The 16448-nt window shown below is 42.9% G+C and overlaps 2 protein-coding genes across 3 annotated transcripts; one reads left to right on the top strand and one right to left on the bottom strand.

Annotated features, from left to right (window-relative positions):
• The first annotated feature begins 683 nt into the window (after positions 1-683).
• On the top strand, positions 684-2920 carry LOC139415488 (C-C motif chemokine 20-like). Of its 2 annotated transcripts, XM_071163594.1 has the most exons (5): positions 684-766; positions 1484-1613; positions 1924-2071; positions 2318-2396; positions 2542-2920. In XM_071163594.1, the coding sequence occupies exons 1-4, from the start codon at positions 703-705 to the stop codon at positions 2354-2356; spliced, it is 381 nt and encodes a 126-aa protein (XP_071019695.1). In that variant the 5' UTR covers positions 684-702; the 3' UTR covers positions 2357-2396; positions 2542-2920. The 2 variants fall into 2 exon arrangements, with proteins under 2 accessions (XP_071019695.1, XP_071019703.1); XM_071163602.1 differs by lacking the exon at positions 2318-2396.
• Positions 2921-4575: 1655 nt separating this feature from the next.
• LOC139415481 (excitatory amino acid transporter 1-like) lies at positions 4576-16364 on the bottom strand. Its single transcript, XM_071163585.1, has 11 exons — positions 16345-16364; positions 12696-12959; positions 12319-12456; positions 11862-12069; positions 11719-11761; positions 9849-9968; positions 9546-9730; positions 9120-9353; positions 8607-8801; positions 7633-7767; positions 4576-6726 (listed from the first exon to the last, which is right to left on the bottom strand). Exons 1-11 carry the CDS (start codon positions 16349-16351, stop codon positions 6528-6530), a joined length of 1728 nt encoding a protein of 575 aa, XP_071019686.1. The 5' UTR covers positions 16352-16364; the 3' UTR covers positions 4576-6527.
• Positions 16365-16448: the final 84 nt, after the last annotated feature.

The following is a 16448-nucleotide window of genomic DNA, read 5'->3' as shown; positions in this document are numbered from 1 at the left end:
GGACACCAGTGGAGGCTGATGAGGGGAGGACGGCTCATAATAATGGCTGGAACGGCACAAATGGAATGGCAGATAACACATGGAAACCATGTGTTTGATATGATTCTGTTCCAGCCACTACCACGAGCCCTCCTCCCCAATTAAGGAGCCACCAACCTCCTGTGCAGTACACTGTAACATTTGTCTTATAAGTAGTGTATCACAGGCTGTGTGGTGTTCCCTGTATTGCACAGGAGTTTGGTGGCACCTTAATTGGGGAGGAGGGTCTCGTGGTAATGACTGGAGCAGATTAGGTGGAATGGTATCAAATATATCAAACACATGATTTCCAGGTGTTTGATACCATTCCATTAGCTCCGATCCAGACATTATTATGAGCCGTCCTCCCCTCAGCAGCCCCCACTGATGTATTGTGCTCTAGCAGTGGGTCACACCTACAACAAGGTAGATCACTTTTCATGACTGCATTAGAGAATGCCATAAATCAGAATTATTTTAAGATCTTTGGAAAGCACCTTTTGAAGAGTGGGAAAGACAGAAATGAACACAGTGAGTGGGGCACTGGAGGATGAGGGAGGGGAGAGAGAGGGAGGGGGAGAGTGTGAGCAGGAGGGAGAGGGAAAAGGAGGGAGGGAGGAATATAAGAGACACGGCAATAGAGGGGAAGGTAATACAGCGGAGAACTTCCCTGTCAGGCTCACCATGTTTCTGCTGCAGACTGTGACTGTTATTTCTCTGACTGTCGTTCTCCTGGACGCAGTGGAAGGTAAGACACAATAACACCTACACTAGACCGTCAGCAGTATGCACCCTGCTGGGAGCCAGTTTAGCAGGGAAGTGATGGCGAAGGAGATTAAGCTAGAGGAGAGAGGGAGGAGAGGGGAATAGAGCCATGGATGTAAACAGAGGGCTAGAATGCAGGAAGACAATGATTTCACATCAAAACCTTGAATGCTAATAACAAGCTAACTATACCTCAGACTTTCATGGGAAAAGGTGATCGATGATGTCAATGATAATATATGACAAGGTTCAGAGCAGCTTTTATATGACATGCATATGGTAACTGTTATCTCGGCTAATGTTACTGTGTTTACTCACTCTGATTGGATGAAAAGGTTTGTCATGTAGTCACAGTGCCACTGGCATAACAGTACATTGTTGGGGAACATGGGATGATCTAGCTAATTCCTCTGGCATTCTTGTGTGTATAGGGGGTGTGCAATACTCCTGACAATATTACATATCCTGTCAACAAGAGCAACCATTACATATTAACCTTGCATAGTCCAACTATACTGTATAGAACAGTGCAATGAAATGTCTTGCATTCCTACAAAAATATTTGCTATTTGAGCTCATATCTATCATAACAACCCTCCTTATGAGCCAATAGCAATCAGCCTTCATATACTGTAAGTGTGCTTTGACGAGTCTGACATAAGGGTATGTCTCTCTCCCCCTCACTTCCTCCCTCTCTCAGGTGATGGGGTACAGATGCAGAGAGACGTTCAGTGCTGTATGCAGTACTCTCAGGGGAATGTGCGCACCAAAGACGTGCTGAGGTTTGAAGTGCAGACGGAGGGGCCAGACTGCAGCATACAAGCCATCATGCAAGTATTCCAACTATCTCCAAGCAACCTGCAGACATAGAAAATATTTCTCTCAGAGATGTGAGGCATTGTCATCTATCCAGGTCATGTTGTTATGGCTCAGATTCTACTATAATTGCCAGGGATGTGAGGAAGGAAATATGTGAGAATAACAAGACATATAAAGAAAAGATGCCTCGCTAGCCAACTTTGTTGAAGCTTTGGTTCAGAGAAGGCTTTCTTGAAACCATGCTCCATATCTATAGTGTGTTCTGTATGTTTCATTTGAAAAGTTGGCTTGGTGAATGTTCTTTATCTGTTGTGGCTGCAGACTGTACACCAAGAAGGCGGTGAAGTGTGCTGACCCCAGAGATAGAAGGGTCAAGAGGTTACTGAGGAAGCTGCTCCAGAGGCAGAGGACCAAAGCACATAGGACCATGTGGCTCCACCCCCATGGCAACCTGCCAGTCATGTCAGAGGTGGGAAATATGCACCTTGTTTATACACATAGGGCTCAATTTAATCTAACGCACATTGCAGTTACGTATACTACTTTAAAATACTACATAAACATTCCTATGGTGGGAGAGATTAAATCCAGCCTGTACATCCAAATGGCTTTATTAGAGAGAGGGTTAATGTTAGCATTCTTGAAAATTGTGCTGTAGTTGTTCTCCCTGATTATGTCACCATAGACAATGATTTTCCACACTTTTCTCTCTCAGGATAAGAAGGATGGGTGGGATGCCCTCCATGTGGAATGAGTGTGAGGTTGCTACCACAGAAGGAAAATTATTGTCATAGGTGACAGCTGTTTATAATTTTACTCCAGCAATATTGTACTGTATTTTCTCCGCATGAACTTAGTGTCTGACATTTATGCTGCACTTAAATTGCCCTTTGGGGACAATAAAGATGTATTGAACTGAACTATCTCTCGTCATTGCAGGCCAAGTAAACTTCCAGCGGCTTCTCATCCTAACTCGGCCAAGCTTGCTGACTCTCCAGTCGTCTCGTGTCACTATCTATCTGGCTGGGAGTGTGTAGTGGCTGAGCTGTCATCGCCATACATTGCGGAGTCCCTGAGAGGTTTTGATATATAGCTAAATGTCTTTTACACACTGTCGCTAACTATGCCAAAGTATTTGGCAAGTATTTCTGATTACTCTTTATTCCGAGAAACCGGTCTTCACCATCTATGTATGGCTGTTCAACTTCATAGACGGCTTGTTCTCGCCTGAAACACAATGTTATTTAGAAAATGCACTGTATGTTTAAACACATCTTCAGTGGATCTTTTATAAATAAATTAACCTGAAAGAGTTAGATTTTCCTCCTCGTTGTGTCTTATTGCCGCATAGGCTCTTTCTTCAAAAATCTATATTATAGGTCAGTGGGTTCTTTACTTTTAAGGTACACTTTTGTCATTGTTTTGCTTTATTGAAGAGATAGTAAAGACTGGGGGGGGTCAAAGGGCAGTGGGCCGGATTCTAACCTATGCTGACATACATGTGTGCCGGGGTCAGAGGCTTTAACTGCTGGACTACACAGGCCACAGTGGGTTACTCTGAGAGTATTCGTGTCCTCATATACACTGACTATACCAAACATTAGGAACACCTAAATGTTGATATTGTTTTGTATACATTGGTTAAAGTAGGTTACCCTATGATTTCTCAGTTCTCAAAGGTACTGGTATAAAACAAGCAGAATAACTGCTGTATTAATAGTTTGGAACCAAACCGAGTTGCCCAGAGAGGCCGTATTGGTTCCCCTCTGGCTGAAACCACACGCTGCTTCTGTTTACTATGTCTGGGTGGATGCACTCAGTTTGATGTTGAGGTGCCAAGCATCTTCACCCCCAGATAAAAGGTGATTTAATGCTTCCCATAGCATTGAGCTTCTGACTCAACACTGTGTGAGATGCCCAAAGCTGCTCTGGCACTCCATTTGACAGTTTATTAATTTCAAGAAAGACAGTTTGACACCATAATCACTACCTAGAGGTTTAGACCACATAACTGGCAAAAATGTGGAGGCAGTACTGTAAGTGTGAAGCCAGCTGGAATGCACCGCAGGTGTTCAGTACTGCAGTTTAGACTGGTCGGAGTAAGAATCCATGGTGAATCAGGGACAAAAACAGGAGATTCTCCACCAGGGGTAGCCATTTTCTGTGCGTTAAGAATACAGCCATGCTTTTACACAATCTCCTCAGATCAACCAAAAGAACAGGAATCTCCTGGAGAATCTCTTGCTGTCTGAATAGACTCGTTAATACCTGACGCTAACATGCATCCTTGGTCCTGATCTTGTCCACATTCTGATTGTGCCCACGTTTTCAGATATGCCTCTACACATGGTAGTAAAGTGTGTCTCTTATCCCTCCACTGTGTTTGGATTGTGACCTGATTTCCTGGTCCCTCCCTGTATGCAAATTATTTGACAGATATTCTTCCAAAATAATATTTATTAATTTTAAGACACATATTGATGTCATAAGTCAATGGTGCCAGCTGTCGATGATTTTAGAAGGATAATGCTTTAAATGGTTTTACTGTCCAGATCTGTCGACACCTGTGAGATATCCAGACACAGTGCGTGCCTGACTACATCCGTTGGTGGTCAGGAAGATCTGAAACCAATCAGATCAGAATGTGTGTTTTGAGTGTATACACCCGTCTACAAATGTGAGCACAAAAGCACCAGGTACAAACAAGGCTTCTGTCTCTCTCGACCACACTAGGGGCGGCAGGGTAGCCTAGTGGTTAGAGCGTTGGACTAGTAACCGGAAGGTTGCGAGTTCAAACCCCCGAGCTGACAAGGTAAAAATCTGTCGTTCTGCCCCTGAACAGGCAGTTAACCCACTGTTCCCAGGCCGTCATTGAAAATAAGAATTTGTTCTTAACTGACTTGCCTGGTTAAATAAAGGTAAAAAAACAACAACAAAAAAACACTTATCACAGCCTACAGACTCACACAATTGTTGTCAATTCCTGAGACATTTATTTGTTGCAACTTTCATATTCTTCCATCAAAATACTAAAGCCATCCAAATTTAAACCATCTCATGAAAACATAAATCAACTATTTAATATGTAAAACAAGAGGCACAAATTAGGCTACATGACAAATGAGCGCGTATCTCGTGCACTAAATGATGCCACGTAAAAGTGTTAGGACTGCAGAGGGTTTATAATAACTAGATTGTTTTCAAATCTTCTGGAATGCCTCTAACATTGAACTTAATTGCCTTTAAATTATGTATATACATGTAACTGCTGTAGGCATAACATTTTTCCACTTTTTCCCCACAGTCAAATAAAAATTTTAAAAAATCATAAATTAACAGTAGTGCGTGCATCCATAAAGCACTGGATGTTGTATTGAAATTAACATGTAAGATTACAGCATCAAGGAAAGGGAATATCTAGTGAGCATTTTAGTTATTTTAGTCTAGAAATCTACTGATCTCCCTGCTCATATTCTACAAATGGACCAAATGTACATTCAATTCTCACATGGTCTGAAAACACTCAAACAACCAGGAACATTAGGGGAAAGCATATCAAGTAATACAGTAGCCTATACGACATCCTTTTGTCAATATTTCTCTATCTTTTCAATGTACAGCAACATACAACACCCCCAATGATATCAACATTTCACATACTTCAGGCTTGAGTGACTTGTGTTAAAATAACAAGGCACTAGTACCAACATACACTAGAGTTAACACTGAAAATAAATATTTGTTACCAATATTGTTTTCAAAAAATGTAAAAGTCTAACAACCCCAATTTACCTCAAAAAGTAACATAGAAATCACCCAAGTGTCAAATATTATTACAGATATCCATACAAATATATACTATATATTCACATTGATGCCACTGACAGAGATTAAGCAAAGTACATTATATCAAAACTGATGACAATGCTTCAGTGTTTGTTTTCAAAACTGTTGAAAAACTGGTTATCAAAGTTGGTAGCATGGATAATATGATAGGCCTACAACATTTCCTCTAGGTAATGTTTGGGGCAGAAAATCAAATGGCTTAAGAGAAAGCATAATGTACACTTGAATTATATTAGAGGTAGATTCGCAATAAAAACAACAACCACCAACTACAGAAGTGCAACTGAGGCTGCTATAAACTCAAATTGATTACGTCAATGATGCTAAAAGTGTCAAAATAGAATAAAAATAAATTCAAGCCATGCAACAAAACCAGCTACGTGATGGTGAGTATAGGAATGGATTTTCCATTTATTCACATATTTAAAAAGGTCATTGAATGGCAATTATTTTCTTGTTCATGTAAATTAATCCGATACTGAGTACACAACAGCAGTCTAAAGTGTTCTCTACTGATATGAAAACATGGGATAAGTGAAATCAATATGGGAGCTAGATATCTATGGAAAACGTGATTTCACCTGTCCAGTTCTTTCATCAGTGTCCTCTAGAGTGGACAATGCATCCATGGACTCAGATTTGGACTGAAATTACCAAAAGAGTTGGTGATATGGTTAAGAGTGTCAAAACAATGCCAAACCACTATCCCTAGAGTGTTTGCAGATCTGAAGTTAACCAGATAGGTGTTAGCAATTTGGTGATAGCTCAACCTAGGCATCCAATATCTTTCCCCATATTGTTTACATATACTGTATCCAGTTCTTCCATATCTACAAACACTGAAAATCAAATCAAATTGTTTTGGTCACGTACACATATTTAGCAGATGTTATTATGGGTGTGGCGAAGTGCTTGTGTTCCTAGCTCCAACAGTGCAGTAGTATCTGACAACAATACACACTAATCTAAAAGTAAAATAATGGAATTAAGAAATATATAAATATTAGATCAAGCAATGTACAGTACAGTAGAGGCTAGTAGAGGCTAGTGGTTGCCTATAAATTGCCCTGTCCTGACCCCTACATGGGGGTCTCACTGTTGTGGTGCTTCACTGAGTCGTTCTCCTGGCAGATGAGCTGGTAGGGCTTTTCGTTCTCTTCAATCACCGAGTTGCCTACCTCAACATCCTGGCTCTGCAACTCCTGGCGTGACAGGTGCTCCACGATGCCCGCCCCCAGAGAGTCCCCCAGCACGTTGGTAGTGGTCCTCAGTCGGTCCCTGCACAAGTACATACATTATAAAGCATAGACATTGTTACAGATACAGGTATCCTGTGTGTGTGTGTGTATGTATCCTGTGTTCTTTTCTCTCCTTCTCCCCCACAGGTGAAAATCATCACTCCCCAATCAGTCACCAATCAGAAGACACACCTCCTCCTGTTTCCTACCCAATCACCGTTCCTTTCCCTTTGTTTAAAAACCCTGTCAGTTGTTTGCTGTGGAGCTCAATCTTTCTGTAAATGCCATGTCTGTAGATCTCTCTGTTTCACTCTCGCTTTGTGTATTGACCTCTCTTTTGTTTGAGCACCTCTATAGCACTTTGTCATCACCTGTGAGTATTGTTTTTGGTTATGGTGTTTGTTTGTTTGCTGGTGGGAAAAGGGGGAACCAAGACAAGTCGCCCATGGGCATACATACCACCCCCCCCCCCCCCCATTACCGTGTGTTTATAAATAAACCCTGAGTTTGACGGTAGATTTCAGTTGTCGTAGTTATTTCGTTCACACTTTTACTTTGTCACTATTAGAATTTACATGAGTTATGTTACGGGTCTCATTACCATCCCCCCCTAGACTGTCGGGCCAAAAGGGATTCGTAACAGACATTATATAGTGCATACACACACACACACACACACACACACACACCCTTAGGGTGTCAACCTATGCACAGCCACACAAAAACACAATGCAATCCATCCACAAGTTAATAAAAAAAGAATTCCAACCATTGTGTGTAAATCCAACCATGAGGCATGCAGAAAAGCGTATACAACACCAGAACATCAGAGAGGGCTAGTTGTTAAGTTCTTCAATAATCTGATGCGCATAATGCATGGCCAACCTCTCAGGGGGATCTGTTATAGTGGTGTGGTGGCCTTACAGTGACATTTAGGCAGACTTACAGGAACCAGTCCACAGCAATGATCAGCGTTATGTCCTCTGTGGGCAGTCCCACCGATGTCAATACAATCACCATGGTAACCAGACCAGCCTGTGGGATGCCTGCTGCTCCAATGCTGGCAGCTGTTGCTGTGATACTGTGGAGGGATGGCACCATTTAAGGAGAAAGAGAAACACACATTGCATTAGGGAATCGGTGGTGAGTGACGTGTGGAAAAATACTGATCCAGGAAGACATGGTTATAGACTAACCGCTGCACGCCGATAATAACTTGACCTGTGTCCCATAATGTATCTGCTAATAATGACTAGCCATCTCTTAAATTAGCATATTCTTGCACATATGCTGCTGCTACTGTCTACTATCTATCCTGTTGCCTAGTCCCTTTACCCCTACTACAGTATATGTACATAGCTACCTCAATTACTTTGTACCCCTGTACATCGATTCGGTACTGGTACTCTGTGTATATAGCATGTTATTTTTACACGTTATTGTTATTCACTGTGTATTTATTCCTTTTTGTGACTATAAAAATACTTTTTGTATATCTTTAACTGCATTGTTAGAACAGGACCTATAAGTAAGCATTTCCCTGTTAGTCTATGCCTGTTTAATACAAAGCACCACTCCGGCCCCCGAGGACTGGAGTTGCCCATCCCTGAGCTAAATCAACACTCCGTGGTAGAGGTAATCCATCTTGGGTTGTGAAGTCAATAGAAAGCCAACAGCATGGAGAAGTTCGGCAGAGACCACAAAATTAATCTCATCAAAACCACAAACTCATGAGTTATGAGTCTCCTCTTTAATGTAGTTACAAAATTAGCTAATATGCTTTTGTATATCCTTTCCAAGTTGAGATTTAAAATATGTATTGTTATAAATAACTTAATACTTAAAAATAACTTCATAGTTGATGGTCTAGCTCATTGATAGCATTGTGGCTTATCAGATGAATGGTGTCTTAACACTCACCTGATGGTGAGGATTTGGCCAAAGTTGAGTTCCATGTCATTGACCTGAGCAATAAAGATGGCGGCCACAGCCTCGTAGAGGGCAGTGCCATCCATGTTGATGGTGGCACCCACGGGCAGGATGAAGCGTGTCACTCTCTTGTCCACATGGTTGTTCTCCTCCAGACAGCGGAAGGTGATGGGCAGGGTGGCAGAGCTATGGCAGGGTGGCAGAGAATAGAGGACGTTGTGAGATCATAATGCTCCAAACAACAACTAGATGTCTTTCCCAACTCCAATCCTCAAGTACCCCCAACAGCACACATTTTTGTTGTAGCGTCAGACAAGCACACCTGATTCCACTTGTCAACCAATCGTCAAGCCCTCAATGAGTTGATCAGGTGAGTTTGTCTGGGGCTACAACAAAAGTGTGCGCTGTTTGGGTTACTGGAGGACCGGATAACCACTGAACTAGAGGATATCCCCAGGGCAATGAATTAGCTACATCTGACCCTGAATCTGTTCCTACACCCACCTAGAGGACGTCCCCAGGGCAGTAATGAGGGCCTGCAGCAGGCCAGCAATGAAGGCGTAGGGGTTCTTCCTGGTGACCAGGAAGTAGAACAGGGGCAGGACGAAGAGGCCGTGGATGAGCAGACCCACGATGACAGACACCGTGTACATCCCCAGCTGACCTCCCACCTCGGCCAGATTCTTCATCTCCACGATCTTACCTGCTATCAGGAACAGGATGCCCACTGGAGCGTACCTGATGGGGAGAGAGGAAGGAATTGAGATAAAAGACAGAGATATTTGTAGGATAGCCCACACTCTACCTAACACAACAATTCCCCCGAAAGCAACTGTTTTGAGATATATATACTGTATGTGAGAAGTAATGGTAAAGGCATTTACGAGTACATTAACATGTTACTTTGCAACCACTAATCTGACTACTAACCAGATGATGATGGCCACTAGGCGCATGATGGCTTCGTTGAGGCAGTCGAAGAAGTCCCTGAGAGCCTGTCCCTGCTGCTTCATGCTCCCGATGATCAGGCCGAAGCACATGGAGAACACCACCAGACCAAGGGCGTTCACCCCGTTAGAGGAACCAGACACTGGGATTGTCTCCACCACTGTCTCCTGGAGCAGAACAGCCCCTTCACATCACATTTACACTTATCTAAAGTAACTGTAGCACTTGTTCCCCCAAAGGACTTTACATTGGGGTAAGTCACTCCACCACCAATGTGTCACCCACCTGGATGGTCTGCAGGACTCTGCTCATGTTAGCAGCCTCTGTAGCGTTTAGGGAGTCAGTCAGGTTGAGGGTAATGGTCACGTTCTTGGTGTAGATGGTCTTCTTGTAGACTGTTTTGTACTGGTGGAAACAGTGCAGGCATTGAATACATGTACAGTGGGGAGAACAAGTATTTGATACACTACCGATTTTGCAGGTTTTCCTACTTACAAAGCATGTAGAGGTTTGTAATTTTTGTTATATCATAGGTACACTTCAACTGTGAGAGACAGAATCTAAAACAAAAATCCAGAAAATCACATTGTATGATTTTTAAGTAATTAATGAGCATTTTATTGCATGACGTAAATATTTGATCACCTACCAACCAGTAAGAATTACGGCTCTCACAGACCTGTTAGTTTTTCTTTAAGAAGCCCTCCTGTTCTCCACTCATTACCTGTATTAACTGCACCTGTTTGAACTCGTTACCTGTATAAAAGACACCTGTCCACACACTCAATCAAACAGACTCCAACCTCTCCACATTGGCCAAGACCAGGGAGCTGTGTAAGGACATCAGGGATAAAATTGTAGATCTGCGTATGGCTGGGATGGGCTACAGGACAATAGGCAAGCAGCTTGGTGAGAAGGCAACAACTGTTGGCGCAATTATTAGAAAATGGAAGAAGTTCAAGATGACGGTCAATCACCCTCGGTCTGGGGCTCCATGCAAGATCTCACCTCGTGGGGCATCAATGATCATGAGGAAGGTGAGGGATCAGCCCAGAACTACACGGCAGGACCTGGTCAATGACCTGATAGAGCTGGGACCACAGTCTCAAAGAAAACCATTAGTAACACACTACGCCGTCATGGATTAAAATCCTGCAGCGCACGCAAGGTCCCCCTGCTCAAGCCAGCGCATGTCCAGGCCCGTCTGAAGTTTGCCAATGACCATCTGAATGATCCAGAGGAGGAATGGGAGAAGGTCATGTGGTCTGATGAGACAAAAATAGAGCTTTTTGGTCTAAACTCCACTCGCCGTGTTTGGAGGAAGAAGAAGGATGAGTACAACCCTAAGAACACCATCCCAACCGTGAAGCATGGAGGTGGAAACATCATTCTTTGGGGATGCTTTTCTGCAAAGCGGACAGGACGACTGCACCGAGGGGAGGATGGATGGGGCCATGTATCACGAGATCTTGGCCAACAACCTCCTTCCCTCAGTAAGAGCATTGAAGATGGGTCGTGGCTGGGTCTTCCAGCATGACAACGACCCAAAACACACAGCCAGGGCAACTAAGGGAGTGGCTCCGTAAAAAGCATCTCAAGGTCCTGGAGTGGCCTAGTCAGTCTCCAGACCTGAACCCAATAGAAAATCTTTGGAGAGAGCTGAAAGTCCGTATTGCCCAGCGACAGCCCCGAAACCTGAAGGATCTGGAGAAGGTCTATATGGAGGAGTGGGCCAAAATCCCTGCTGCAGTGTGTGCAAACCTGGTCAAGAACTAAAGGAAACGTATGATCTCTGTAATTGCAAACAAAGGTTTCCGTACCAAATTTTAAGTTCTGCTTTTCTGATGTATCAAATACTTATGTCATGCAATAAAATGCAAATGAATTACATAAAAATCATACAATGTGATTTTCTGGATTTTTGTTTTAGATTCCCTCTCACAGTTGAAGTGTACATATAATAAAAAATTACAGACATGCTTTGTAAGTAGGAATACCTGCAAAATCAGCAGTGTATCAAATACTTGTTCTCCCCACTGTATGTATTGTATAAGTAAAGAGTATCAGTCCTTAACAATTTATTTGGTGAGTAAGTATTTTAACACAGTGTATTGAAGAATAGCTGCTTGATCAATTGGCAAGTGAATTCCCTTACCTGCTTGAAACAGGCTTCCACCAAATTTGGTGGGAACATGTTCCTGAAAAATGCAGAACTATTATCACAGTGAATAAAGGACAACCAATTATTAATATATTCTATTGACTTACTGTCACTGGGATCCTACAATAGTTCCTCACCTGATGAGATCCAGGAAGGCGTCAGCTGCTTGTACCGGCTCTATGGTACCGCTAGAGGCCACTGGACTGTCCCTATGGCCTTTCCCTGGTTTTATGACAATCACAATGACGATGCCAATGAAGACCGCGATGAGGGTGGTCACCATGTAATAAACCACAGCCCGCATTCCCATCTTCCCAGACGCTTTGCTGTCCAGAGAGGAAATACCTGCAAGACAAGACAAAGTTAATCATTTTCTCATTAATACTCTAGCTACTACCACAAGACTATTACTGTACCAACTAACTTTGAACTCAAAATAGCAAGAAGTATGAAAAATGTAGAATAATAACATGCAGAAGGGGTGAGAAATCTACATGAAATGTAAATCACTTTGAGTTTAACAAAAGCAATAGATACTGTAATTGCAAATAATTATAATGATGCTAAGGAAGCAGAACTCCTGTGACCAGCTACCTGTGACCAGGCTGGAGATGATGAGAGGCAGAACCAGCATCTGCAGCATCCTCATCAGCAGCTCTCCAGGGAAGGCAAAGTATTTGATCTTCCTGAGGGTCAGGTTGTGGGGCCGCAGGGCGAAACCCAGCATGACACCTGGATACACACACAGGAGACATGATATCATTGATGAAGAATATATCTATTTCAAGTCTTCTTGACACAGGAGTCTACACTTGGGGGCCGCAGCTCATAGGCCTGTGTAATAACACTACTTAAATTAATATTGTATTAACTATAAACAAACAATCAACAAACTATCCATAACCTTAGCTCTTAACATCACCTTAACCCTAACCCCAATAAGACAGTAACAAAGTATTTTGTCCACTTGCCCAGAGCCACTGCTGCGATGGTGAGGAGGACAAAGAGGTTGCGTCTCAGGAAGCCCTTGACACTCTCCTTAGTTATGGAGCTCATCGTGTCCTTGGCACTGGCCGCTCTCTTCTGCATGGCCCTATGTAGCCACCGCCAGAGGCCTCGTTCAGGGAGGGAGGGCTTGTCGACGTCCTCGTTCAGGAAAAGGCTGGCGGTGTTGGCGGGCTTCTCATTCATAATCAGCTCCAGCACCTGGTCAAGGAGGCAGGTTTCCTGTGAAACTGGAGGAGAGGAGATGGAGGAGACCATAAGCATTCTGTTATAATGCAGTGAAGGAAAAATGTATATGAAGTGTACATGACTGCTTGATAGAAGAGTTGGTTGGACATATTCATATCAATTCAGCAACACTGAAGTCAGAAAATTATTAAAATGGATTGCAAAAGAGCACTCAAGAACCTGATGGTTGTTGCTAATACTCAAACAGTACTGGATGAGCGTTGATGAAATGCATAACAAACACATACAGTGCAGTATCACAGCTCTGCATTTAAATATGAGTTATTTTCTGAATGATGATCCTATCATCCTACCTGGTCCAAGGCAATCCTATAAGAAGCAGTGTATCTGATTCCCTCACTGCTCATTCCAGTATGGTAAGGGCCTGTTCTAAGCCATATCATACAACTAATCCCAGGAAATTCACCTAATATGTCCTTATAACAAGAAAAGAAGAAATGCTCATCCAGATGTGGCATTCCTAGGGGCCAGGGGTTTTAATACAGGTAAACTTAAATCCGTTTTACATCATTTCTACCAGCATGTCACGTGCAACCAGAGGACAAAAACAAACTCTAGACCACCTTTACTCCACACACAGATGCATACAAAGCTCTCCCTTGCCATCCATTTGGCAAATCTGACCATAATTCTATCCTCCTGATTCCTGCTTACAAGCAAAAACTAAAGCAGGAAGTACAGTGACTCGCTCAATATGGAAGTGGTCAGATGACGCGGATACTATGCAACAAGACTGTTTTGCTTGCACAGACTGGAATATGTTCCGGGATTCATCCAATGGCATTGAGGAGTGTACCACCTCAGTCACCGGGTTCATCAATAAGTGCATTGACGACGCTGTCCCCACAGTGACCATACGTACATTTCCCACCCAGAAGCCATGGAATACAGGCAACATCCACACCGAGCTAAAGGCTAGAGCTTCCGCTTTCAAGGAGCACCAATACAGGACTAAGATATAATAGTACTAAACCGGCTCCGAGGCTCATTGAATGTGGCAGGGCTTGAAACATATTATGGACTAGAAAGGGAAACCAAGCCGCGAGCTGCCCAGTGACGCGAGCCATAAAGTGCTTTGAAAGGTTGGTCATGGCTCACATCAACACCATCATGCCAGAAACCCAAGACCCACTCCAGTTCGCATACCGCCCTAACAGATTCACAGATGCAATCTCAATCGCACTCCACACAGCCCTTTCACACCTGGACAAAAGGAACAACTATGTGAGAATGCTGTTCATTGACTACAGCTCAGTGTTTAACAAAATAGTTCCCACACAGCTCATCACTACGCTAAGGACCCTGGGACTAAACACCTCCCTCTGCAACTGGATCCTGACGGGCCGCCCCAGGTGGTAAGGGTAGGCAGCAACACTTCTGCCACACTGATTCTCAACAATGGAGCCCCTCGGGGGTGCGTGCTTAGTCCCCTCCTGTACTCCCTGTTCATCCAAGCACGACTCCAAAATCATCATTAAGTTTGCCGATGACACAACAGTGGTAGGCCTGATCATCGACAACAGCCTATAGGGAAGAGGTCAGAGACCTGGCAGTGTGGTGCCAGGACAACAACCTCTCTCTCAATGTGAGCAAGACAAAGGACATGATCGTGGATTATTGGAAAAGGAGTGCCGAACAGGCCCCCATTAACATTGACGGGACTGAAGTGGACCGGGTCGAGAGTTTCAAGTTCCTTGGTGTCCACATCAACAAACTATCATGGTCCAAACACACCAAGACAGTCGTGAAAAGGGCACGGTAATACCTTTTCCCCCTCAGGAGACTGAAAAGATTTGGCATGGGTCCCAAGATCCTCAAAAAGTTGCATCACCGCCTGGTATGGTAACTGCTGACCATAAGGTGCTACAGAGGGTAGTGCATGCGGCCCAGTACATCACTGGGGCCAAGCTTCCTGACATCCAAAACCTATATACTAGGCGGTGTCAGAGGAAGGCCCAAAGAATTGTCAAAGACTCTAGTCACCCAAGTCATAGACTGTCCTCTCTGCTACCACACGGGAAGCGGTACCAGAGCGCCAAGTCTAGGACCTAAAGGCTCCTTAACAGTTTCTACCCCCAATCCATAAGACTGCTGAACAACTAATCAAATGGTCACCTGGACTATTTACACCCCCCCCCCCCCTTTTTTTACACCGCAGCTACTCGCTGTTTATTATCTATGCATTGTCACTTTACAAATTACCTTGACAAACCTGTACCCCCATACATTGACTCTGTATTGTTATGTACATTTGTGTTACTATTTGATCGTTTAGATTTTTTTTAAACTTTTTATATTTAGTAAATATTTTATTAACTCTATTGTTGGTTAAGGGCTTTTTCAAGTAAGAATTTCATGGTAAGGTCTTGTATTGTTATATTCGGCACATGTGACAAATACAATTTGATTTGATGTTGATTTTACTCCCAAAGGGGTGCATACAGGCATTATTTTGAAACTAATGACGAATCAACTACAGTACATACTACAGATGTAGGATCATAATTTGAGCCAGTTAGCTATAGCAGGAAAAATAATCCTGCAAAAACAGGAAATGTAAATTATTATGTGGGTTATAATTAATGGACATTTTTGTAGGGGTTGATAGACATTGGCAGCTCTATAGGCAACATTATATTTATATCTGTTTCACCCTAATGTTTCACCATAATGAACATGCCCTGTGTACACCCTGGCAGCCTGGCAAGCTGCAGGTTGAAATTAAAGTTGCATGCATTTCTTACTAGACAGGTAACCTATGCCCTGGGTGGGGACATCCAGGGACTTTGCTACGGTATGTATGGAGAAGTTGGCTTAAAAAGGTGATGGTATTTCATACCTAACTTACAAGAAAGCCTTGAGCGTCTTCAAACTACCCTGCTAAAATATGTAGGAACACAGAGTACCAACACTACAGTATGATTCTAACACGTAAAAGCCAGAAGCAAATCACAGCTTTTCTATGCAACAAGTTTTGAAAACAAAGAAGCAAAAATCAAACAACACAATGAATATCAAGAAAATATGCAGAAAATTTCAACTGGTCCCTTAAACTCCCACTTTTTTTTCAAACTGACTCAATCTGCCTTACCTGTAATATCCCACTGGGCAAGATTGTTTCCACATCATTTCCACACAAAAATTATATGTGGAAAACTGACTGGATTTGCAAAAAGTTGTCAATGTAAGGGAATTTAGTATTTTTTTTATCCAACTTTTCACCTAAATCCAATAACATGGTGATTTTTGTTTATGATTTCATGTTGAATTCACGTTAGCTGACAACTCAACCAAATGTAAATCAAAACTAGATGTTGAACTGCCATCTGTGCCCAGTGGGATACTCTATAAGCATAGCATACTCACCACTCATGGTTTAGTTCAGGGCTTCTTTTCCCAACAGTCCAAAGCCTAGAGATACAACAGACGCAGTCTACCCGTACTGTCAGGGGCAAATTGACTGGAGGTGA

The sequence above is a fragment of the Oncorhynchus clarkii genome, chromosome 1 (assembly GCF_045791955.1).
Source record: "Oncorhynchus clarkii lewisi isolate Uvic-CL-2024 chromosome 1, UVic_Ocla_1.0, whole genome shotgun sequence".
In the NCBI taxonomy this organism is placed as follows: domain Eukaryota; kingdom Metazoa; phylum Chordata; class Actinopteri; order Salmoniformes; family Salmonidae; genus Oncorhynchus; species Oncorhynchus clarkii.
Note: the sequence above shows the minus strand (reverse complement) of the source record. Positions and strands in the feature narration are given on the sequence as shown.